The sequence below is a fragment of the Xyrauchen texanus genome, chromosome 20 (assembly GCF_025860055.1).
Source record: "Xyrauchen texanus isolate HMW12.3.18 chromosome 20, RBS_HiC_50CHRs, whole genome shotgun sequence".
Classification (NCBI taxonomy): domain Eukaryota; kingdom Metazoa; phylum Chordata; class Actinopteri; order Cypriniformes; family Catostomidae; genus Xyrauchen; species Xyrauchen texanus.
In genome coordinates, this window is record NC_068295.1 from 11,073,556 (window position 1) to 11,101,372 (window position 27,817).

Genomic DNA, 27,817 nt, shown 5'->3' on the forward strand with positions numbered 1-27,817 from the left:
TAACTTGTGTTGAACCCAAAATATTCATTCAATATTAATTGTAATGTAATGAATTGTGTCCAAACTTGGGATAGGAGTACCCTGAAACAATATTAGATCCTACGTGTCCTCTTTAATTATATTGTTTTCTTTTCTCATTTTCAAGGTTATTCACAAACATAATCATGCAAAGACTGATAATTGGGGTGTTGTGAATCTGGAGCACTGACTAAGATGTAGACTTCTACCTTCTTCAAAGAACTGCAGAAAAAACAATGAAGGACATATTTACTTACAAATGAAGGTACCTTTTATTGCAAACATTTGAGGAATTGGCACCTGCAAGGCACAGAATACACTTGAATGTGGGGACAGAATCAAATGGGCCTGCAAAGAAACTGGGCAAATCTTTTCATTTTCACATTCCTTTCACAGAAAGGACAAAGTCAAGCTGCAGACACAAAGGGTAAACAGTATATGGAGTCCATGTATGATTGGTTGTTATCTGCACAATTTTAACTCCATAATGCAACAAAACTTTCCATCAATCATGAGGAGTGGAAATATAAACACTTAAACAGCATCACAACTGATCAAGATGTAGAAAACAGCTACTTTGAATTCACTACTGTGTTTCAAGGGGTGGTTTGGGTGTAACAGAAAAATGATTGTGAATACGGGTCAGGGCATCTATTTCAGGGCTTTACTAGTGTTCACGTAAGTCACTTGACATAGAGGCCCACATGCACATGAGGTTTTAAGTGCTGTTCATCCAAAGACCTCTGAACCACCCATGTAAAGGGGGAAAAGCTTATAATATGAGAGGCGGGTTTCTAACAGAACTCTGCACTGACTTATGCTGCATGATTAATAAAAATTATCATCAGATAGGATATGCTTCATTACATTAAGATTTTATCTTCTTTTGAACAAAGTGTATACACATACACAGTCTCGCTCTCTTTCGCTTTCTTTAGATGGAAGAAATGCATCTTTTAACCTTTACATAAATGGATAGTTCACCCAGTCCTTTTCTCACCCTCCTGTTGTTCCAAATCCAAACGACTTCCTTTCTTCCACAGAATATAAATAAAGAAACGTTACGAAAGGACGTTTAAGCTGTTCCCTTATATACAATGAAAGAAGATGGGGACTAGGCACTGTCAAGCTCCAAAAGGTAAAAAGCAGCATAAAAGTAGTCAATTCAACTACATTCCAAGTCTTTTGAAGCCATATGATAGCTTTGTGTGAGTAACAGACTGAAACTGACAGAGGTGGTCACCATTATCTTTAATTGTATGGAAAATAGCAGCTTGGATTTCTGGCTATTAACAACTCCTGTTGTTTTCAATGGATGAAAGTCCAATGGATTACGAAAGACATGAGGGTGCGTAAATTACAATTTCAGGTGAACTTTCCCTTTAAGGATTTTAATACTGTCTCCCATTAACAGCTTAATACTGACAGGCAACACACCATTAAAAATAAACAGCAGTAATTTTTTGTAAAACTACATATTAAAGAAATAAAGCAACTCCACACTTAAATTCCAGTTTGACAAATAAACAAAATTAACAGAGTGATAAAAAACTTGGAAGTTCCAAAGAAAGTCTATGGAAGACAAATTTATTTCCCACTCGATCAGCTCCAGTATCGGCTGTGTTCAAAGTACATCTCTTAAATCAAGAGGCAAGCCGGCCTAAAATCCCACCAGGCGTTCATGCTACAGGGTGACACACCCCGGCACTGGACCTCCGATTATGATGCTCACATGATTCAGTTCCCAAAATCCCAAAGAGCTCAATAGGTTTAGTGTTATTCTTGGAGACAAGAGTGGGCTTTCCTTGGAGATGGAGGAGGTTGGTTTAGTGGAAGTAAACAGAAGTGCACAAACTTTAGTTTGTGTGTTCTGAGAACCTGCATAGTGTATTCAAGGCACTGAGGGTTTATTTAGGACAACCAGCACCACACACATGCACGCGCAGACACACGCACACAAACACACACACAGATATACATATACACATACTTCTGGGAGCTTTGGTAAGGCAGCTGTTTCTAGATTTTACTCTTTTGGCATTAAAATGGTGCAGATTACCTTGCTTGTTTTAGATATACACACACATACATTAATATCCTTAAATTGTTAATTCTCCCAAAAATGTCAACATTTGATCATCATTTACTCACCCTCATTTCATTCTTGTGTTTATTGTGTGGAACACGCAAGGTACATTTTTTTAAGAATATTCTGGCCACTCTTGTCCATATATTGAAAGTGAATGAGGTCCAGGACTGTAAAGCTCCTGTCAAGCAAAAAAGCCCCATAAAATATCATAAAAGTGTTCTGTGAAAAACGTTTTCTGAAACCATACAACAGTGAAATTTAAAGGAAGAATTCACCCAAAAAATAAATTATCTCATTTACTCACCCTCATGCCATCCCAGATATGTGTGACTTTTTCTGCAGAACACAAACAAATATTTTTTTTTTACATAAAATCTCAGCTCCATAGGTCCATACAATGCAAGTGAATGGTGACCAGAACTCAAAAAGCACATAACTTCAGCATAAAGCAATCCATATGATTCCAGTGGTTTAATCCATCTCTTCTCAAGAAATTCTATCAGTTTTGGGTGAGAACAATCCATCTAGCACTCTGCACATGTGTCAAGCACTAGGAAGTGTAATTGAGCTTCAGAAGACATGGATTAAACCACTGGAATCATATGGATTGCTTTATGCTGAAGTTATATGCTTTTTGGAGCTTTAAAAAGTTTTGGTCACCATCCAGTTGTATTTTATGGACCAAAAGAGCTTAGATATTTTTCTAAAAACCTTTGTTTGTGTTCTGCAGAAGAAAGAAAGTCATAGGCAAGTTGTTATTTGCTGTCGTGAGTTGAACTCGAGAACTGAATCAGTCTGATTCATGAACAAATCATTCAGATCAGTCGATTCTGACTCACTGATCGCTTCCTCTTTCATGAATGCCCCAAGGAGAGCAAAGACATATATAAAGATACATTTTATTTTGTTCCTCACAGAAAAATATTGTATGACTTCAGAGGAATTGGAATATAGCACACAAGTTGTATGGATCACTATAAGGATAAACTCATTCACATTGATTATATGGAAGAGTAGCCATTTTTCTTTTTTTTAATCTTTTGTGTTTCCACTAAAGAAAGTCATACAGGTTTGGAAAAACATGGGAGGGAAAGGATGACAGAATTAAAATTTTTAGGTGAACTATTCCTTTTAATAATAATGTCCTGTAATCCTGGTTTTGTTCTGGGGCTCTTTTCAGTACTCTCTGCCTCACACCACAAACTCTGGCTCTGCTTCTGTGGCCAGGAGCTCTGTGGTCAGATCCTCTCTGTCCAGATCCAGAGAGAAATACTTGCTGGTTCTCTTGATGGGAAATGCGTTCTGGTTATTCCGGATACCAGCACACTGCTCTGCAAGTCCCTGGTAGCCACAGCCGACAGTGTGCCCAAGGTCTGGCTCGCAGCCGAACGTATAACTGTGCGCAGTGTCCTGGCAAAGCTCTGCCCACTCCTGGCAGTTCCTCTGGAACAGGCGAACATCATCCAGTGATTGGCTGTGTCGATCTGTGGAGCTCTGGCCCTTCCTGCCCATCACCGTCTAATAAAACACAAAACAAAATGGTATTCAGCACATATGAAACTACCAAACTGCATGAAACTACCAAACTGCATTAAACACGAAATCACAGACTACACTAGCTCTCAACTAACCCTAAATTCTCAGAGCGGTTAGCTGTACACTCACATGAATTCTCAGATGAGAAACGACAATGGTGTTGGGTGTAGGGTAAGGCTGCCCTAAACAAATACTGTTAAGAGGAAATGGGGTTACCAGCACTGTTAAAAGAGATTACAGGATTACTCAACAACAGAAGATATCGCTCAGAATACAGATTTGGTGTCTTCTAGCATTTCAGATGCTCTGTTTAAATGGTTATATCACCCAAAAAAAAGACAAATCCGTCATCATTTACTCACCCTCAACTTGTTCTAAATCTATATGACTTTCCTTCTTGAGTGGATTAAAAAAAAGGACTTATCTAGTAGAATGGCTCATTTCAATATAATGAAAGTGAATGGTGACTACAGATGTCCCTAGTCCCCATCCACTATCATAGTATGGAAAAGATCAGCTTGGACTTACTCCTTTTGTGTTCCATGGAAGAAATATTTGAACAACAAGAGGGTGAGTAAATGATGACAAAATTCTTATTTCTGGATAAACTATGGCTTGAACTTCAGTGGTTTAAACTTCAGAGTTAATTTAACAGCTGTAATGTGTTGGAAACCGTATATATGTGTAAATGTGTTTGTGTTCTGTTTGCGTATAGGTGCAAAGTGTGTTTGTGTATGTCACCTGGGGGAGACATTCAATGCTCTGGCCTCTCATTCTCACTACAGTCTCTGATGAGCTGGATGTGGAAGAACTGACTTCCTTCACCACTAACCCTGAAAAGCACAGACATATAAAACATAAAATATACATCAAACAACTGAGAAGGTTAATAGAACTGAACCATAAACTGCCATGAAGGCCACACAAATCCACAACACATAAGTAGCCTTTCCTTTAACCTGGGCAGCTCTAACACTGCCTAATTTGACTGACAAATTGACGTGGAAAGGTGGTGCTGAAAGGTCACGGTGAATCATTCTATTTTTAATGTCGGTCTTTAGAGATTTCATGGCCGTGATCTTGAATTTATACACCGGTCAACAAAAGGTGATGTTGAAGCAAGGATAATTTGCGAAATTCTTTATTCTTGGCATTGCGGGGTTACCTGTAACAGGGTGAATGTTTCGAAAACTTGTCTAGGTCACATTTCACCCCAAAAGTAAAAGAAACAAAAAAGGTAATTATACACTACTGGCCACTTTATTAGGTACACTTGTACATTTACTTATTCATTCGATTATCGGTCAATCATGTGGCAGCAGTGCAATGTATAAAATCATGCAGATATGGGTCAGGAGCTTCAGTTAATGTTCACATAAAACATCAGAGTGGGGAAAATGAGTATTTCTGTAACTGCTAATTTCCTGGGATTTTCACACACAACAGTCTTTAGTGAGTAAAGAGAATGGAGCAAAAAACATTTAGTGAGTGGCAGTTCTGTGGGTGAAAACAGGTCAGAGGAGAATGGCCAGACTGGTCCAAGCTGACAGGAAGGTGACAATAGCCCAAATAAACAGTGCTATGCAGAAAAGCATTTCTGAACACACAACACATCAAACATTGAGGCGGATAGGCTACAGCAGCAGAAGGCCCCTTCCGGCTACTGTCAGCTTAGAACAGGAAACTGAGGCTGCAGTGGGCACAGGCTCACCAAAACTGGACAGTAGACGATTGGAAATACGTCGCCTGGTCTGACAAGTCTGGATTTCTGCTGAAGTACACAAATGGTAGTCCCACTGCAGCCTCAGTTTTCTGTTCTTGGCTGACAGAAAACAACGAAATAAAATATATAGGTATTTTATTTCGTTGTGTAGTCTCATGTGGTCCTATGTTGGTCCTTTGTTGTTTTTATGTAGCACCATGGTCCTGGAGGAACGTTGTCTCGTTTTGCTGTGTACTGTACTAACTGTATATGGTTGAAACGACAATAAAAACCACTTGACTTGACTTGACAGAAGTGGAACCCAACGTGGTCATCTGCTGTTGTAGTCCATCTGCCTTAAAGTTCGACATGTTGTGCATTCGGAGATGCTATTCTGCTCACTAAAACTGTACATGGGTCTTATCACAGTTACCGTAGCCTTTCTGTCAGATTGAACCAGTCTGGCCATTCTCCGTTGACCTCTCTCATCAACAAGGCGTTTTCATTCACAGAACTGCCGCTCACTGGTTGTTTTTCACACCATTCTCAAAACAGGCTAGATACTGTTTTGTGTGAAAATCCCAAGAGTTCAGCAGTTACAGAAATACTCAGACCAGCCCGTCTGGCACCAACAATCATGACACGGTATAAATCACCGAGATCACATTTTTCCCCCTTTCTGATTGTTGATGTGAACATTAACTGAAGCTCCTGACACATATCTGAATGATTTTATACATTACACTGCTGCCACAGGATTGGCTTATCAGATAATCACACGAATAAGTAGATGTGCAGGTGTACCTAATAAAGTGGCAGGTAAATGTATTTAGAATTATGAAAATAAAAGACCATTAAGAATGTTTGCAGTGGAGCATTACTTTCATGACAATATAGCATGTTTCTCCCAAAAATTTTAATTAACATACAGTCTCTATGTTTTTAATATGTCTGTAACTCTCATTATACTCAAAGGTGATTCTCATTACAGTAATACAGATGGATTTACTACACTCAATGAACACTTTATTAGCTACACCTGTACACCTACTTATTCATGCGATTATCTAATCTGACAATTGTGTGGCAGCAGTGCAATGCATATAATCATGCAGATACAGGTAAAGAGCTTCAGTTAATGTTTACATAAATTTTTTTTATTTAAATGAGCAAAAATTCATAGCAGTACAAATACTACCATTATGGATAAATAATATAATTAAAATATAAATATTTTCTTTACAATACAGTAATGATAATGACTTTTTTTTTTGTATAAAATAGGCTTAATTTTCTCCAAGCAAAATATAATTTTGATTTATAACCAGACTTTTGGGGTGAAATGAGAACCGGACATGTTCTTAACAGGTTTTGTGAGATTCAGCCGACTGCATGCATGTAACTGTATGGTTGCACATACCGGAGCAGCCGTTGTTGTGTGCTGACGTCAGCATGTCCTCTGTGATGTGGATACACAGCTCCTGATTGAGCTCTAAATCATCAAGATCTTCACAACTTTTTGGATCATCAACCAACATCTCAATCTCTAAACAAACACAAACACACACAGCAACTCAATATTGACAGCTACAGCCTCAACTACTAAACAGACCAACAGATTTGACATGTACTGCAAGTACACCAGTACTGATGCTTGAGCAAATATCTGTTTGTACTGGTCTACATTTTGCCACTATAAGTGTCATTAAGATCAAGATAAGTGCAAGTAAGCTGTAATTAATGCTGCTATTCAGTCATATTTTATTATCAATACTATATTAGTAAAGTCATGAGAAGTTGAGTTATAGGTTTCCTGGGAAGACAGTTTATTGATCCATGTGCGAGTCCTACCGTCTTCATCCAGGCAGTGCTCCTTGCTGCTGCTCTCGATGCCAGATGTGCGTGTGCTTGCATGGCTTGTGTTGGAAGAAGAGTGTGTTCTCAGTGGTCGATGAGGTGCATTTGTAGGTGTTCTGAAACTGTCTGTGTCAATGCCGGATGTGTGAGAGCTGCCGTGACTTGTGGTGGAGTGCCGTGAAAATGGATTCGGTCGTGATGTGCTGCCCGCACTGCTGCCGCTGGCACGTGACCGCTGGTCCAAATGATCCATATCTGCCTCCAGAGCATCACTGATATACGACTCCCTGTACTGTTTCTTCTCTGAGAACACACAGTTTAATAATGCATATTTATACTCAAGGTCCTTCTTAAAGGAATAGTTCACCAAAAAATGAAAATTCTCTCATCATTTACACACCCTCATTTGCAGAACAGAAATTAAGATTTTTAGAAGAACATCTCAGCTCTGCAAATGAATTGTGACCAAAACTTTGAGGCTCCAAAAAGCACATAAAGGTAATCCATAAGACTCCAGTGGTTTAATCCATGTCTTCTGAGGTAATCCAATCGATTTTGTGTGAGAACAGATGAAAATATAACTATACATTGTCACTATAAATCATGACGGTTTCCTTGGTGATCATGATTTCAAGCTCGATTACACTTCCTAGAGTCATCTAGCGCTATGCACATGCGTCAAGCACTAGGAAGTGTAATCAAGCTTGAAATCATGATCGTGTCTAGAGACAGCAATGGCAAGATGTACAGTGCAAAAAGGAGTTACATTTTGGTCTGTTCTCACCCAAAATCAATTAGATCACATCAGATGACATTGGCCACTGGAATTATTTTTATGCTGCTTATGTGCTTTTTAGAGCTTCAAAGTTTTGATCAACATTCACTTGCATTACATGGACCTACAGGGCTCAGATATTCTTAAAGTCTTTATTTGTGTTCTGCAGAAGAAAAAAAGTCATACACATCTGGAATGGCATGAGGGTGAGTAAATGATGAGAATTTCATTATTAATTCTATAACACAAGTTACTGTTAAGTCACAAAACCTGTCATTCACCTGTCAAACATCTTGTGAATGGCAAATAACATTACATAAATGTCTGAATGCTGCTTCAGTTGTTGACCTAACAAAAGGTACCACCTTTATTAGTTAACACTTTTTCTTCAAGATACCTTCATTTTCCTCCAGACGTCGAACCTGTTTGAGCAAAGGTTGTAGGTTCATATAGAGTCGGTGGCTGTTGCTGAGCAGTTGCAGGAGGTGTCGTGAACGCAGAGGACAGCCAGTGTAGTAGATGAGCTTCCTGGCTGATGGCAAACCATCAGGAAGAATCTCAAACTTCTTCCCCTGTGGAAAGGAAACTGGTGAATGTTTCAGATTCAAGTACATTAATAGCATGCAGTGCAAGTAATACTGGAAATTAGTTATTCTATAAGCCAATTCAACATGAAATTAAACTTGGCCAGATTTAATTTCTTAACACATGTCCCTGGTCTTATTTTGAACATTTGTGAACAAATCAATAGCACATGTTATTCAAAAGAAAACAATTCAAGTAATTGAAACAACTTTCCTTTTCAGTTGATACAACCAATTCCTCATCTTTTTTTTTTTTTTAAGCCCCTCTCATCCAACTACCTGGTTTCCGTGTAATGCCCACTTGATATGCAATTTACCTACTTGGATACAAATTTAGTCCAGTCCTACATATTTTAAAACATCCTTTAACACTCAGATTCCGAAAGTAAATTGGGTTGCGATCATGCTGTTTCATGTTGATTTTAAAAGGGAAATTCAAGTGTGAACAATTATCCTTCATATCGGGAACACCATCATATTAATTAGCAAGAATTGTTTTCAGGTGCTTGACGCAGATTTAACAATTCAACAATAATCAAAACACACTGATCTACATTATATCTACATACTAATACATACTGTATATATGCTGAATATTTATGGCACTAAAGCGATTTAATTAGTAAAGTACTGTAATACTCACCACAAACACCAGTTTTCCCACATTAGTCCAGGGGAAATCATACAAGAGCTGCCTGACAGTTCCCACATTCTGAACAAACAAACAAAAACTCATTACATCATAGAAACACACAATATATAAAGCTCTAAAGATGAAAAGTATTATATACAATTGTATGCATAACCTCACACAGTACAAAAAAATACCTGAAAAATCTGAATTCCACGTAAAGTGAGTCCCAGAGTTAATGAGGCCTCCAACTCTTTTTTATCCTGACAAAAGGAAATTTCACATTATGACCAAAATCTGTCGGAGCACTCATTCACATAAACATACTGCAATAGTCCTACTCTGACCTTGTAAAGACGGTAATAATGAACAGACACGTCATCCAAGAGGGCCGCTTCCTTGATGTACTTCAGATGGGCCTCTGATGCTGTAAGGGCAAACTGCTCTTTGTGCATGTTTGGAATATGACGGAGAATATAGTCACATCCTCTCTTAGCAATCACCTAGAAAAGATAGAATAATAATAATAATAATAACAATAATAATAATAATAATAAAGCGAGGGTTCTAACACATTGTTTTATTTTGTAATTCATTTAATTTGTGATTACTGGATAAGAATTTATAAAAGTCACTTTATAAAGACTGCATTCACAAACAGGTTTCCACTTTCTGACCAATACATTTTCATGACTTTTGCAAAGGATGAGGATTTTTATAGGAATATTCCAGCTTCAAGACAAGTTAAGCTCAATCGACAGCAATTTCAACTCTTCCCTACTTTTCTTTAAAAAAAAGCACACAAAAAAAAAAATGAGGTTACAGTGAGGCACAGCAGGAAGTAAATGGGGCCAATTTTTGGAGGGTTTAAAAAAGGTAGAAATGTGAAGCTTACATTTTTATAAAAGCACTTCAAATAATTCTTGTGTTAAAACGTATGCATTACTTGAGCTGTAAAGTTGCTTACATAGTTGTTGTTTTGGCCGTTTTAGGGATTTAGGGTTTACGGCATAAGGTCATCATGGCAACAAAGTAAAACAAATTGGATATAACTTTATACAGAAAAGGTTAGTAAGCGATTTCATCACACACAAATCATGAAAACGCATATTGTATGCATCTTGTGGCTATACTTTTGAAGAGCGTTTTAGTGTTTACGTATTGGCCCCATTCACTTCCACAGAGCACAACAGTCTGGTTCAGGAAGTAAAAATCCTATTCATTTATCCCATAGACTAACTGATTATCAACAATTACTTCTAAATCTGTTAAGACAGACCTACCGTGAGCTACGAGGTTGTTCACTGATGGTATCTGCTTCCGTTGAAGCCATCCGTTGTTTATAAATAGTCTTTAATAACAGAATTGTTGTTGAACAACTTCATTACCCATGGCACGGCACAAAAAGATACACCAAATCACAGAACCGCGGCCAACGAAACCCTGGAAACGTGACTGAGTGACCACATGCTCCCATGACACACTGTGAATGCCGTAATCGAGTTGGTCCCCTTCACCCTTAAACTACTTAACAAATATGGTATTTGTACATATCAGAATATTTGGCAATAAACTTAAAATGTATTGTTTCTATACTTTTAAACAACAAGGTAAAATCAATAGTTCTATATATTCCCATAGTTTTTTATTCAATAACATCATTCGCAAAGCTTCATGTGATTGTAGTTTATTCCCTCATGAAAAGACAGCAAGTACACAGCCTTGTACCTTTGTCTTTATGTCCGATTTTCAAATACTTTTTTGCCTCATAACAAATGTGTGATTTACCTCAGAGCTGGTTGGTTTGGTTCATGACATGACTTTATGAAGGCTTTTATTAAAAGTCTATTGAAGAAATGAATGGGGAAAATACTTCCGGAAACAAGATGGCTGAAAAAGTGGACAGGCACGGTTGCACTCTATTCTAAGTGCCTCACTTTTAAGAAAAGGAGTGACGAGTTGAAAATAAATGTATGTGGTAATCAATATTACCACATGCTGTCAATTGAGCTTAACTTTTATTGAATCCAGAATATTCCTTTAAATATTATTCAAAAGAGACTGCACTTAAAGTGCAGTTTCTAGACAATTAAATTGTTTTAATTGGCATAACTTGAAAAAATATATTTATAATTTACATGACATCTCACAGTGCAGTCAGGACAATCTATAATCTGCCAGAATAGTACTGCTCAGTTAGTTCTGACCACACAACATCCAGCAGCAAAGGACATCTCACCCCGATGTGTTTCCAGATGACAGCTCTGAACAATATTTTACTTCAATCCGCTACATGTACTGATGTATAGCAAGGGTCTGTTAAATGTTGCTGGAATATTCAGGGACAGCACAGCCCATAAACCAAACACAGTGGGCAGTAGAGGTGCACACAAGTTTTACAAGCTTGATCAACATAATGATTAATGTGGGAGCAGTTTAATGGGAAAGGCGGTGCAGACTCACCCAGGAGGGAAAGTAAGCTTCCGGCTGGAAATAGGCACCAAAATGTTTGTTCCGTTTGAAGTTTCCCAGGTCAGCCTGCAGAGCAAATGCTGCCATCAGGAAATAGGCCTCCTCTCTTTGGATACACTGAGACTGCAGTACCTGCTTCCTCAAGTGCCAATAGTAATAATACCGTGCCACACGATCACTAAAATAGAGACAGAAATAGACAAACACACAGTGTGCACGTGTTAGAGAGAGAGAGAGAGAGAGAGCACATATTCATTTTTCTGCATCTCTGATCTCTTTACCTTGTGAATATATGTGTGTGTATCTCACCTGATAAGTCTACCATTCTCCACATAATACTGTGCTCTGAAGTGAACTATCATCGGAGGTCCAAACTGGTCAATTCCCTGCAGTTGACACATAGACATATCCAGTTTGTGGGAAATATCTGACAAATGCTTTGGAAGAAAATCAAGCTCTGTTTGCGTGATACCTTGCTGGCCTCCCGTTTCCACTCTTTTGGACAATATTTTGACAGTTTCTGTCCCAGTTCCATGTATATGTGTTCATTGTCTAGGAGAAAAAGCATAATTAAAACACACTGACACAAACAAAAACTAATGCATTTCGTTCATGTGAAATACATATTTTATATACGTATATATTCACTGATTGTGACAGGAGGGTGTGGAGTGAAATGAGAAAACTAGTAGTGCTACATCTGTAAGAAATTGGTTGCCTGGGACAACGGTCAATTATACAGTTTAACAGTCATTATAAACAAATATTTGACTGCAGAATGCCACTATTGACCAATCAGAATCAAGTGACATAAAGAGCCATGTAAAGTAGGTTATGATGTTTTTTAAAAGACAAGGCAAAAACAATTATATGGTGGTTTTAGGTCATTTGAGTGTGGCAGATTGTGTGTATGACAGTGTGTCTTACTCTGAATAACACTGAGGCCGAACAGGTGACAGTCCTTCAACCTAAGCAAATCACAGACCTGCACCAACAACTCCTGACACACGGTCTTAACCTGAAAGAGAGGAACAGAGTAAATGATAGTGCATATATTAGAGACAAAGTGAGAAGCAGGGAGTGTGTGAAATTGCATGAAATTGTTCTACTTACACTGACAATGACGTTGAGCGTTTCATCATTTGGGAGGAACACACACACACACCGGCGGTCCTGCATCATCTTGTTATTGTGGAAAGTCAGTTTGCTCATGTTTGAGAGGCTGCAGCCTGTAGATTTCTGCCCCTAACTGGAGCTCTGCCCCTGAGCACCTCCCACTTACGATGGGTTCAGATAACGCAGACACACACACATAAACAAACTGAATCTCATTCACAACCAACAGCTTCTACTGGATCAACATACACTCACACCAGCCTCACTGCCAGACTCTGAAAAAGAGAGAAACAAAAGATAAATAAAATTAAACTATGATCAACAGACTGTACAATTATAACAATGGAAAGCATCTGGTAAATGACAAATATGCATTAAATTTTTGAAAACGCAATAGCAAGAAATGTCCGGGATGTCTCAAAAAGAACCAAGACAACATATCAGATACACACACTGGCAGGCTCTATGAATATTTCAAAATGGTCCTTGTTATGATTCAGAATGTTATTTTAAAAGATTGCACAACCATATTTTATAAGGGATTCAGAAGAAATACAGGAGAATGCAAGAGGTTAAACTGGACATCAAGTGTATGCTGTAATCAAACTAAGAAAAGGATCACATCGTATATGTTGATATATTTAAAACCCATCAGTCATAAAGACACTTCAGATAATTGTGCATCATGCACGTCCACAGTCTCATCTAAAAAGATACTAGAAACAATCCAAGCTAAACATCTGAGATGGAATTACACTGTGACCCCCATGTAGCCTACTATTTAAAGCCCAATGCGGCCCCTGTGCCAAAAACACTGCCCAATCTTGGACTGCATAATAATGAATGCAGGCTGATAAACTTTAAAAGTAAACACGAAGAGATCACATAATCACAGATTTAGGGTGGGTACAATCACTTATAATTTGAGATCTTTGGGACAGAACATCTGTCTGCATGAACATGAAACACAAACACTGATATCTCGCTCTCTCTCTCTGCTTCCCTTACAGTAATACAGAAACCACTAAACTGATAGAGAGAGAGCGAGAGAATTAACACTTAAGTGGAATAAGAACTCTTCAAATGACTACAACTAGGAATCAAATTTAAAAGCAATATTACAGGTTATTTTCAGCATAACGTCATCTGTGGAATACAGTCGATTATGACCAACAACAATTTCCTCCATGTGTATAAACAAACAATAAATGCTCTTACAGAAACACTTACAATAGAAGCTTAGATGATAAGTGGGCTGACAAGCTTTGGAGCATTTTAAAAGCAAAATGTGAAGCTCTTAAATTTTTTAATTAAAATAAATAATCTAGGTTCAGTACAAGTTAAGCTCAATCGACAGCATTTGTGACAATGTTGATTACCACAAAAATACATACTTGCCCCTCCTTTATGTATGTATGTATGTATGTAACATACACACAAAAAATAAAATAAAAAAAATGGGGCACTTACAAATGGGAAAATCCATAAACATTAAAATACTCACGTTTCAAATGTATAGCCGCAAGACGTAAACAATATGCATGTTAACGTGATTTTTGTGTGATAAAATTGCCTACTAATCTTTTCTGTGTAAATTTATAGCTAATTGTTCAACTTTGTTGCCATGACGATGTAAATCTCAACAAACCCTGTAAACAAGCTGTAGAATATTATTATTTAAACAACTTTACAGCTCAAATAATACTAGTATTAACAGAAGAATTAATGCAAGTCCTTTTATAAAATAATAAGCTTCACATTTCTGCCTTTAAACAAGGGGTGGGGAAACTTTTTTTTCATTAAAGGCCATTTGAGTATACAAAATTATTCACAGGCCATACAAATGCTTGCAATTTCTGATTGTGGGTTTAAATGAATGTACGCATTCAGTTATGTGCTCACACACCAAAAACACTAAAAAGGTCTGTCAATTATAGAATATTTTGTGTTGTTATCATTTAATTGTATTTGTAATTATTATTTGAAAGGAATTTCTTTCTCAGGTTAATTGAACCAAGACCATTTTTTGCTTTTCAAATAATTCCTCAAAAGGCCTCATGGGCCGGGTAAAATGGTCTAGCGGGCCTTATACAGCCCTGAGGCCTAACGTTCCCCACCCCTGCTTTAGACCCTCTAAAAATCTGCCCCATTCACTTCCATTGTTAGTGCCTCACCGCCACTTTGATGTTTGCCTTTTTATAAAGAAAAGGGGGGATGGGTTGAAATAATTTTTGTGGAAATCAACATAATGCCATAAATCCTGTTGATTGAGCTCTACTTGTATTGAACAGGGAATATTCCTATAAGCAGTGGTGATTTCTCAGGGCCAGCAAAACTTTCTCAGCTGGTATAACATGCATTTTCAATCGGTTTCCATTCCTAATTAATCTACAAACGAATAGCAAAAAACTAAAATTTTATCCAATCAGAAATTATTCCTCAACGCTTACAAGCAAAGTGTGACAACTTGTTTTACGCATGCCCGAAGCCAATGCTCCTCAGGCGAAGCAGCACGTGAGTATGAGCTTCACCCCGTCAGACCTTCAGAATTTCCACAGAATCCCTCAACCGTATAAGTGAATAGGCATCTAAAGTCAGATTCATCAGCTAATCAGATTGATTTATTTGTTTTTGGTGGGTGTGGTCTTTAGGATATGCCCCAGACCAGGCCTTCTAGCTGGCCTTGAGTGACGCAATCACGTTCAAGTAAATTGGTAAGTGCTTTTTGCATTGTTATAGCAACATCAGGAGATTTCTAAGTGTAAATTAGGCTGCTTGAGCATTCAGTGTTGGATCAAGTTTTGAAAAGTAACCGTGATGAAAATGTTTTTTATTGCAAGCTAAATTTTAAAATCGCAAATATTATTAGAGAGCTTTTTCTCTGTATTAGTTCTCCTTGGTTCTGGCTTTTTAAAATTTCAATTGGTATTATTAGTTGACTGCCACATAATGTATGACAGGCATACGGCGTCTTACTCATTGTGAAACTGTGTTTTCTTAAATGGCATGAATCGCACTGAAGGCCTAGACTTAAAATGCACACGCCGCGGCTGCCAATAAGTGGTTAAGCTGTCTAAATCACCCTTTTGGGACTATTTTTGTAATTGGAGAACCATCCGATTTCGCATTCCCAACATAGTATCCATGTCACTTAAAAATCCTTTCCTGTTATTTTTGTACAGAAGCCAAGCAAACGCAACCAATTTATTACAAAGATGGTAATTACATTATCTTTACATAGACAAGCTTGAAAAAAAAAATTCTGCAATAAACATTAGAATGCCAATGTGGTACATAGACATTAAGTTAAAAAATAACCCAGAATATTACTTTATTAATTTATTCTATTACTTTCTTTGTAGGGAACCTAACTTGGTGGCTTTAAAACATTTCAGATGCAGATTGCAAGCCTGCTGTTGTAGGTGGGCTGCTGCTTCGCTTAGGTACTGCTTTCATACAGCTGGTGCATGTGGTGTACTATGTGACTATGTTTCAACAATTAGCTCTTATCTCAAAAGGTTAAATAACATTTGATTCCTAATTATATGATCCTTTTAAAACGTATCCAAGTTAGGTTTTAGAAACCATGAAAGATAAAAAAAAGAGTAGAGAGAAGATTTTGCATAAGAGTCTCAGAGCGACAGAGACGAGAGAAAAATTTGCAGCAGTCAGGAGAATTCCACCCAACATCTGCTTCTCATTCCAACAATGGAGGCCTTTGATTCTCTCACATACACACATGCACTGTTACACATACTACAGATGCATAATGTTAATACATCAGATGACAATGACGTGGATTGTGGATTTTGGCTTTTGATATTTTAGTAAAGAATTAACTAGGGATTGACTTTTGAAGCTTTCTAGAACCGGTACCTACACTAACAAGTAAACAGGCAACAAAGGTGCTTAAAGGGGCTCAATAACTGAACTAAAATCATTTAAATCCATGACGTGACTGGTTTTACTTACATTTTGAGTTTTTAAACATGTATTGCTTATTACGACAGGGTGGAAACTCCACGGAAGAGAGGACTGTATGACTCCGCATTTGTCAGGATGTGTGACGTTATTTGAGAAATTTCTTTGTTGGAAGGATGGAGACACTTCCTGGATTATATTTTGAGACAAAAAAAACATCTCTATAAGTACATAGTCAAAGTGTTATAATCAGATGCAGTACACGAAGACATTTTAAACTGATGCAGAGAGAGAAACCTTCCAGCAAAGTGAAAAAAGTTGAGAGATTTATAGAATAAGGAGGTAAAGAAATCCCACTGATAGGTGGAAACTTCATGCCCAAACACGCTCGGACACAGTTGCTCTACAGTTTAATGTGATCTTAATACCAGACACAATCCCCCTCTGAACTGTATCTTGATGGTGCAGTAGAAGACAAAGTAGTAGCAGCTATTTTTGCCACCTGAACACATTTTTTTACACCTGTTATTAAATCCATGTTATAGAGAAATGTAATTAATTGAAGAAAGCAGGAACTTTTGGCAAAAGAAGTTTTAAAATCATGGCTCAAAAGAGGGATGCTCTGTTAAGCATATTTACAGCCAATACAGATTACCTTCCGTTCATCTGTTCGGAAAATACTGACCCGATACAAGTAATTTAACCTTTTATCAGGAGCTCTGTCAGAACAAGCTATATGTTAGCTTTCTGCTCAGTCACTGCTAACTGAATTTCCTTGTTGGTAATACCATAGTTGTTGCTGACTAAATACTGTAGGTTGGTTAATTGATAATAAAATAAAAAAATATAACTTCTATATTAAGAAAGATAGCCCTATAAATAACAAGGCTTTGTGTCAAACGGAGTACCCATAGCTGCAATACACAATGTGTCATTTTTGGTAATTTATTCAGTCACTGTTACATATAATTATTATTATTATTATTATTATTATTATTATTATTAATAATTTTATTTATTTTTGGACAATACCTCATTCATTATATCATAGTATTTAAATATGCCCAGCTGAGACCGAGGCCACTGCCTCAGACAATAATAAAGGCTGTTTCACAGCAGGAACCTGTTTCCCTTTGAAAAGCATAAAATCCCACATATCATACACATGCTTTTCATTTCGACCACACCACTCACACTGCATTGTTTATAAAGACCCCATGAAACATGCCTTGATGAGCGGAGTCCGATTTGATGCATTTCCTACTGAAACAGGAAGTGGGGACGGGTCATGTTGAAAGACATTTTTTAAAATAGCATATGTTCTTTGGTTTACAGCCCCAAACACACATTCCCCCTTTCGACGCTGCTGCTCAATTCAGAGCCGCTTATCAGGGAAACTTTACAAGCAACCTCAATACCAGTCTTTGCTAACAACTAGGCAGGAGTCGTTGTGCAAGTCCAATGCAGGTAAATGAGAAACAAGTGGGTAAAAGATAAGAATTCCATGTTTTGAATCACAATACACTAAGCACAAAGAATAGGCCTGTCGCAATTATTAATTATTTTCTGATTGCAGTTATTTGATCTAGCCATGGTTATTTGAGATAACTGCGATTATTGTGCACTTTACATTCCAATCACATTCTACAGTCCAAAAAAGGGAATAAAAAGGCACATTTCAGTGTCTCATTCAATTTAACTCTGACCATCTCTACAGGCCACACCGCTAACTTTACTAAATGCAGCTCCTGAAGAGACCGTGAAGATTTACCAATTCTGAACCAGACTTGAAGCACGCGCTTCAAGTCAAGTAATGTGAAAGTGAAGAGTTTTGGTTAGAAATATTTTACTATTGCATACTATAAAATAATATTAACATAATATAATATCTATTCAGGTTAGCTGGGTTACAACAACAACAACGGTGTAAATGCAAAATGGACCAAGACTAAATTTAACCAAAAAGAGAAAATATTTGTATTTTGAAATATTTTCATATTTAAAATATTTTCAGTGTCCTTCACTTGTTTTTAAGCCTTAAAAAGGAAATTGTGTAAAAGTTAAATATAAATAAATGTATTCTTAAGGATTATGAAGAACACATACACTCATAACAAAAGCATAACAATTTGTATGACAATTAGCCTAATCGTCATAATCGTGAAAGCCCTAAACCGGACAATTAATCATCATAATTGTCATAACCGTGAATCTCCTAAACCAGACATTTAATCTGCATAAACGCAATTTGTTTGACAATTAATTGTCAGCCAAATTGCATAATCATGACAGCCCTAATAAAGAATAGAAAAAACACTTGAGCTGTACATCCCAAGATACCTCCAGGTGCCAAAAAATATAAATAAACTCCAGCAACTTTCCTTGCGTCTAGGGATGAGCATTTTTAATAGCAAGTAATTTTCCAAACAATTGTTCAGTCAGATTGTTTTACTTTTAATTGACTATATCGCAATTCCAGTGGGTCAGAAGTTTACATACACCAAGTTAACAGTTTAAGCAGCTTGGAAAATTCCAGAAAATTATGTCAAACCTTTGGACAATTAGCTTCTGATAGGAGTTGTACTAAATTGGAGGTGTACCTGTGGATATATTTTAAGGCCTACCTTCTAACTCAGCACCTCTTGCTTGGCATTATGGGAAAATCAAAAGAAATCAGAAAGAAATTGTGGACCAACCTTGGTTCAACCTTGGGAACAATTTCCAAATGCCTGAAGGTACTACATTCCTACAAAGCCTACAAATCTGACTCAGTTACACCAGTTCTGTCTGGAGGAATGGCCCAAAATTCCAGCAACTTATTGTGAGAAGCTTGCGTTTACTCTGTAATTGTCCGCCCACTTCCACCAGTTTCGTTCCATTCATGGCGATCTGCAAATTCGCTGCGAGAACGATAGCCGAACTGGGTATTATCCAGCCTGGTCTCATGAAATTTACGTGAGCATTGCAACGTTTTTGCAAAACTGAAATTACGTGATTCATAGCACAATAGTTTACTCTAAACTTAGCCAATAGTGTCCGAAAAGAGAAATCCCATCTTTACCCTAAACCAACACCTAACCTTAACCAATGGGGTTTTAAAATGCAGAAGCAAAATGAAAAGCCCATTTTCTGAAGCAACCACATCAATTTGTGTCGCTTCTTTGACTCTGTCGTGTCACATATCAGTTTTAGTTCTTGTCTGGTTTTAAACCACAGTCCTCCGAGTCCAAAGTCTAATGCTCTATGAGGTGCGCTACGAAGCAAACTTATTATATTGGAATAAGTGTATGTAGGTGGGTCTGTAATACAAGTGTTAAAATGTATACATTTTCAAAAGATGCACTACTGTAAAAGTGTCTCGATATCATAACATAACAAGTAATAGAGAGAATAATAAGTGTTTATAAGGTCAGAATCAGCCACTGAAGTCATATTTGAGTGAAAGTGGAGAACACACACAGTCTAGTTTTCAATTCACCTGGAAACTGCGGCGAATTGTACCTGGAGACACGTATAACAAGTTTGCAAAAATGTATAGTCACATTTTCACTATGAGACCAGGTTGGTATTATTGCATTGACGAATTAATGACAGGGTAATGACTAATCAAACCAAAGTGAAGACGTTGCCTCCTCTCACGTTACATTTCGCCTATATTCTGCGGTTATCCCACTCACATTCACACCACGCTTTAGGAGCTCAATGTGATCGCAAGGGAGGCAAAAGAGACGCTGCCTCCCTCTGAAACTTTATCTGCTTGTGTCGATGTTGGTCAGTGTACTTCTAGAAATATGACTGCTATACACATTACTTAAGCTCACATTTCATTTATTTTATTTATGAACAGTCGATTATATTTCTTATCCGAATTTTTAAAGGAAGCACTGCCTCCCTTGCCTTCTCTGAAAAAATGCCACTGGTTCACATTTTGTGCCACCTTTGACAGAGCTCAACTAACTTAAACTGATAATTCAGTTAATTCAATACCTGGTTGTCTATTTTTTTTATTTTTTTTTTTAGATTAGCCAATGTTCTCTGGGCAATGTGACATGTAATAATCATCTTCTCAAAAAATAACATTAATACCAATACATTTATTTTAAAAAAGAAACCAAACAGAATACTGTGAATTTTACTGTGAACTATACACAGAAAACAGGGCTGGCACATGGGTTTATGGGGCCCTAGGCAAAATCATGAAAATGCCCCCCCTCCATATGTGCTGCGCACTTTCCTGAATGTGTGCGCGATAGAAACAATTGGACAGCAGAGAATTTCTAAATAAAAATCATTAATCTTATGACTTGTTCATTTACTTTACACGTGTTTTGTGCCTTCGCGGGTACCCCCAGACACGTCGGGGCTATGGGCGGCAGCCTACTTTGCCTGAAGGATGAGCCGGTCCTGACAGAAAATAAAACTAAGTAGAGACTTAAGTTTTTTTTTTTTTTTTTTAAGAGCAAATGTAATTGGGGATTTAGTAGGCTACATAATAAACACACACCTTTTACAACTGAAAAGTACAGTTACAGTACTGAAATTTATTCATGTGATCTTAAATTGGCAACTTGAATTTTAATATTACAATGTAATTTCAGATAAAAATACATATTTCTGATTAGTTACTGAAAGGTCATTGAGTCCTTCATGCTCAGGGACAACATAAAAGTTAACATCATGGTCTCATGAGTGATTTTGGAAATCCTTGCAAATAAGATTTAAAAAAACACATAAATAAAAAATAAGATTAGGCTTAAGAAAAACTTTAGACTGACGGAGTTCTCGAGAATTAAAAACCTACCAGTCCAGTACTTTTCTTTCTACAATAAGTAAACTTCTATTCCAGATAAAATACAGAAGGATAAAGCATGACATTTAAATTTAAACATTACAAGGGCCACATTTTAGTTTTGCAAAAATCTCCATACAGTACTATACAAACTCCATTATTTTATTTATATTTATTTTTCTAACAATTGTAAACCGACATATTGGTTTCACTTTCACTACATCACAAGCAGCTTGGAAAATTCCAGAAAATTATGTCAAGCCTTTAGGCTGTTAGCCAATTAGCTAATTGGAGACAATTGGATGTGTTTTAAGGCCTACCTTTGAACTCAGTGCCTCTTTGCTTGGCATCATGGGAAAATCAATAGAAATCAGCCAAAGACCTCAGAAAAAAAAATTGTGGACCTTCTATGTCTGGTTCATCCATGGGAGCAATTTCCAAATACCTGAAGGTACCACGTTCATCTGTACAAACAATATTACACAAGTATAAACACCATGGGACCAAGCAGCCAGCATACTGTTCAGGAAGGATGACGCATTTGGTCTCCTAGAGATGAACGTAGTTTGGTGCAAAAAGTGTGAATCAATCCCAGAACAATAGCAAAGGACCTTGTGAAAATGCTGGAGGAAAAAGAAAAGTATCTATATCCACAGTAAAACAAAAATGTAACTGTTTGGCCATAATGACCATGATTATGTTTTGAGGAAAAAGGGTGAGGCTTGTAAGACGAAGAACACCATCCCAACCGTGAAGCATGGGGGTGGCAGCATCATGTTGTGAGGGTGCTTTGCTGCAGGAGGGGCTGGTGCACTTCACAAAATAGATGGCATCATGAGGAAGGAAAATGATGTGGATATATTGAAGCAACATCTCAAAACATCAGCCAGGAAGTTAAAGCTCGGTCGCAAATGGGTCATCCAAATGGACAATGACCCCATGCATACCTCCAAAGTTGTGGAAAAATGGCTTAAGCACAACAAAGTCAAGGTATTGGAGTGGCCATCACAAAGTCCTAACCTCAATCTGATAGAAAATTTGTGGGCAGAAAAAAAGCATGTGCAAGCAAGGAGGCCTACAAACCTGACTCAGTTACACCAGTTCTGTCTGGAGGAATGGGCCAAAATTCCAACAACTTATTGTGAGAAGCTTGTGGAAGGCTACTCAGAACATCTGACCCAAGTTAAACAATTTAAAGGCAATGCTACCAAATATAAACTAAACTTCCGACCAACTGGGAATGTGATGAAAGTAGGGCTGTCAATTTAATGCGATTAATTTTATTAAAAAAAAGAAATTACGCAATGAATCGCAATTCCCCCGGACTGTATTAAGGAAGATTCCTGAGAAATGAAAGCTTGTAGTACCATCTGTTTACTCCAGAGGGCAGTAAGTGAAACTTCAGCTGTATTTACTGTATTAGCTGTACTTTTATTCTGACATGTCACATTCTGTGATCCTAGCTGACCTAAGACAAGGAATGTTTTCTACGATTGAATGCCAGAAATAGTGTAAAATGTGTGAGTTTAAATGTTTTTGGCTAAGGTGTATGTAAACATCTGACTTCAACTGTATACAGTACATTCACTGGTATTTTGTACAACTTTCAACAGATACAAATTGCATTCAAGGGTTCCCCATTAGCTTTTAGATTAGGTTTTACACAGGCTCTTCTCCGTACTGCCTTCATCCTGTCAGGCAAAGAAGCAACCGTGTAAACTTTATAACACACAAGGACGATGATAGCACAGCTGTCAGAGTTGTAGGTAACACACAACATTACAAGGAATAGGACACCTCACACAGAACACAGTAACAACAAACCTTAACAATAGCCATGTCAGCTTAACCAATCAAAGTGAGCCTTAAAACTAATCCATCTCTTACACCCCTACACTGCCTCTGAGACGACCAATCAGAGTGCATGCTTACTTTAAAACATTAAAGACCCAAAACATGTCTGATTGGAGATAGAGTTTCAATCACATGACAGATTCATGAAGACTGAAATCATGTCACAAACTGCAGGTAAACAAAGAGAATAAGTTCAAATTGTTCACTTCAGTCTTGATAATATTTTTGGAAGAACTCATCAACTCAGTCATAAGATGCAACATCTCATGAGGGTCAGCGAAGGTCATGCTTGACACCTTTTAGTCACAAGGATGTAAAGCACACTAACTGCAGGTTCAGGACCACAGGAACAATATATGTGATCAGTGTCTTTCTCAAGGGGGTTATTTAGAAGGATTCAACCTGTAACCTTAGTAACAGCCCATATAAAAAACAAAATTCTCCCCAATCTGGTATGCCCAATTCCCAATGCGCTCCAAGCCCTCGTGCTGAGATACCCAGGCACAGATACTTAAGGCTGCACAATTTGGACAAAAAGTAATATTGCAATTACTTTGAAAAATACGGTGATTTAAACTGAATTAGTAATTTCTTTTGACCAAAGTTTTTTATTGTTTTAGACTTTTCTCAGAGGCCACTATTCGAGAGTTCATACTTGAGTCATCTTAAAAAAATTAAGATTAAGAATAAAACAGTGGAAAAAGAAGGGAAAAAAACATTAATATTCACATTGTACCAGTCCACTGTGTACCTGATTTTGGTCCACTTTGTTATAGGTGGACATTTATTTATTTTGGTGGACAACTGCATAAAGAGTTCAAAACAGCATTATAAAAAACAAAACAAAATTATAATTAGTATTATATTAAACTGGATTTTTTCTTTTGCTGTTGGAGCAAACGGGTAAGTACAAATTTAATTTGCTGTAGTCTTCCATTCACTGCCATTCAAGGTTACCCTGCTATGCATCTACTTCCACTATCCAACCCAGATATGTGAAAAGTGTCCATGATGAGATTTGTGTCACACGTCCTGTACGCAGACACTCAGCTCATACACTCATACCGATGTACTGTATCCTTTGGGCTTTACTCTGAGCACAAGATGGAGTTGTGGAGCACATAACCACTTTGAAAACACTGTAATCCACTAACAATACAGACAGGACAGAGCAGCGCACACAAACTATTTATGTAATTAAATCACAAAAGGTCATTTCGTGATTTTGATTTTAATCATAATAATTTTAATACTTATTCATTAAAAGTGAAGTGTCATTTTCAAAAATAATTTCCCGAACACTCCTCTTATGCCGTTTTTGGTCAGGTAGTCTGACCACCATCTTGCTGTATTGGGCTGGACAGGCTGATCAAAAACAAAAACAGAAAAATGTTTTGATAAGGCCACTTTTTAGGGGGAAATCAACCTAAGAATGGCTTACCAAGCCAGGATAGGAGAAAGTATAAAAAAAAATTAAAAAAAAGAAAATTTATAGGATGAGACACGTTTTCAAACTTAAGTAATCTGATGATCCATTTTGCAGGAATCACAATGTAGAGTTGCACACGCTGACAGGTTTAGACCAGAGATAACAGAGAGAGAAAAAATTTGACTCTCAGGAAAAAAGCCATTCTAGCTGCCTTAAGGCAATTTAGGTGGCATGAAAACACCCACAAAAAAAAACACACACACACACACACACAAATACATACATATATATATATATATATATATATATATTACACACATACATACACTCTCTCTACACACACACACACACACACACACACACACACACACACACACAAATGAAGGGCAGCTCAGCAAAGAAAACATCCTGAGGTTAAAAAAAGGAAAAGAAAGGAAACAAAGGAGAGCATAAAAATGCTTCCTGGCACGAAACCACCACACACACACACACACACACACACACACACACAGCAACTTAACACTATGCCATGCAAACTTAGACACCTCCATTCTTCAGCCTCACGATAAGGCACAACATGAAAACACACACTACGGATGTGACTAGACAGACTGACTCAGGCAAGCCTTCATCATAGTACACACACTACGTTCATAAGCATTCAATGACGAATCTGAAATGACATAGCTTTGACTTGACTTGTCATTTAAAGTTGTAAGGTTGGAATCCAATCAAGACAAATGAAACAGAAACATAGCTTTTAACATGAGAGGAAAATTCTTGAATATTTACAACAGAGTTTTAGTCTAGATTTGGAGGTTGTTCAAGAAACAAGATGATTCCAGCCAGGTCTCCTAAGCAACCAAATTGGCCCGGTTGCTAGGGAGGGTAAAGTGACATGGGGTAACCTCCTCGTGGTCACTATAATGTGGTTCTTGCTCTCGTTGGGGCAATAGTGTGAAGCCTCCACACGCGCTATGTCTCCGTGGTAATGCGCTCAACAAGCCACATAAGATGAGCAGACTGACGGTCTCAGACGCAGAGGCAACTGAGATTCGTCCTCCGTCACCCAGACTGAGGCGAGTCACTACACCACCACGAGGACTTAAGAGCGTATTGGGAATTGGGCATTCCAAAGTGGGGAGAAAAGTGGAGAAACAAAATAAAGAGAAAAAGATATAACCTAGATAATGAGTTATCAACAACTCTAACATACTAACAACATAAATGTGTGGGGGGCACACTAGCATATAAAAATTCACTCTATGAATATGAAATATATGTTATTTAGAGGCCAATGGGAACAATACCCCTAGTGGTGATGAACAAACTTTTTAAACAACCCACAGTTTAACCTTACAACTCCAGAAATGTGTTAGTTCTAAGAAAATTACTGTAGCACAGGGGAGGATAAATGTCAGACCCTTAAAAACCGGCTGGTATAGAGGTGCGCTGCACTATTATTATACCCGCCCTTACCGCGAAGAGGAAATTTTGAACATTCCAGAATCCTGACGAAGAGAGGGAATTATTCTTTTCCGATTAGAATCCTGTTATGATGCACTTAACCTCCATGTTCAGTTGAGACTGACTTCCTGTTTGAAGCACACTAGTCTAATATTAATGCCGCTTTAAACATCTGTTTTACCACAAAGTAGGCATGCCCTTTTTCAGGATTTTTAAAGTAGGCATGCCCTTTTTCAGGAGTTTTCTGTTTGGAGTCAATTTGGCAAATTACTTTGCAGATTATTGAAATATACATTAAGAATTCAAAATACAAATTGCCAACTGGCATCGTTTACACCAATCACAAAATTTTAGCGTGTAAAAATTAATACAATTTATTCATGTTTCAAATGTTACAGAAGTAATCTAACATTATTTAACATAAATTGTATTTATAATCAGTCCTCAATTTAAATACCTGACAATTAAATGTGAAGTGTGTTTATTGAGATACTGCAGTCTGTTAGACCAGACCCCAAACTGACTGGGACTGCCCAGAGAACATGCTGTTTAGATGGGCATCTCACTGGGTTGTGAGACACAGCCAGTGTGTCTCATTTTAGTAGACCTTAACTTGGCCATCCCCAAATAACCCCAGGGTTATGTAGGCCACTGGGCCAGCTGTGCCAGAGTGGTTGCCATATAATGGCAATATGGTCTCAAAATAGTTGTATGAACTGAAACATTAAATTGGGTACTAAATATACCAAAAAGCCCTTACAAAAAAGTACAATGGTGATCCATAATTTTTTCTCAAAATACCACACATACACTAAAAAAAAACTGTTAGTACTCTAAAATAATTACACTTAATTTGTTTAATGGTCATTCTGTTAATATTATTTTTTTATGTATTTTTTGGTGGTGGTGGAGAATACCAAGCTACCACAGTTGAAATGTAAAAAAAAAAAATAGCTGTAGTAACGATTATATTTTGGTGGAAACTATGGCTACAATGGTACATATTTGCAAGCTGAATCCAAACACTGCTGTGTTTTGCAGGAGCTCCAACGACTCTACTGGCCGTGTGTTTCTGCGGGCCAGCGCTGCCACGTAGAATAAGTTATTTGGGAAATGCAAGGAGACTAAACCGTTTTAAAAACACATTGGCTACAGTATAGGCGCAAAATAAAGTTATAACAATGAAACTCACCTTGTTGGTGACGATAAATCCACGTATTTCTTAAGTATTCCCAAAAAACCTTCCTTCATGTAACTCTTTGATTCTTGCTCTGTGCTGGCCAGTCTAGCACATAATCCCGAGCTGCAAACTCATCCCCATCGGGCTCCCCAACACAAACAAATCACTATACATATGGAGGGAATTTCCAAACCGTGTGTAGGAGGGGTAACAAACGCCAAAGGAATAGACCGGAAACTCGTCTGCTAAACTGTATCGCTTTCCCTCAAATTTTAAAAGCATCGCATGGGATGTGCTATATTTGTGCGGTCGAGCTGTTTACATTTAACCAAGCGTGTGAGAAAGACTACCCCTCAGCAGCTGACGTTGGTAGTGTCCACGGTTGGCCAACACGCCT

General features: G+C 37.6%; 1 protein-coding gene across 2 annotated transcripts; it reads right to left on the reverse strand.

The window, feature by feature from the left end:
• Nucleotides 1-291: 291 nt before the first annotated feature.
• LOC127661062 (FERM domain-containing protein 6-like) lies at nt 292-27,736 on the reverse strand. Of its 2 annotated transcripts, XM_052151619.1 has the most exons (15): nt 27,433-27,736; nt 12,778-13,055; nt 12,592-12,682; nt 12,137-12,216; nt 11,974-12,050; nt 11,656-11,842; nt 9,540-9,695; nt 9,390-9,455; nt 9,205-9,273; nt 8,375-8,549; nt 7,197-7,505; nt 6,766-6,891; nt 4,385-4,476; nt 3,773-3,836; nt 3,431-3,625 (listed from the first exon to the last, which is right to left on the reverse strand). In XM_052151619.1, the coding sequence occupies exons 2-15, from the start codon at nt 12,874-12,876 to the stop codon at nt 3,567-3,569; spliced, it is 1,650 nt and encodes a 549-aa protein (XP_052007579.1). In that variant the 5' UTR covers nt 12,877-13,055; nt 27,433-27,736; the 3' UTR covers nt 3,431-3,566. The 2 variants fall into 2 exon arrangements, with proteins under 2 accessions (XP_052007577.1, XP_052007579.1); XM_052151617.1 differs by lacking the exon at nt 3,773-3,836 and having other exon boundaries at nt 292-3,625.
• Between the last annotated feature and the right edge of the window lie 81 nt (nt 27,737-27,817).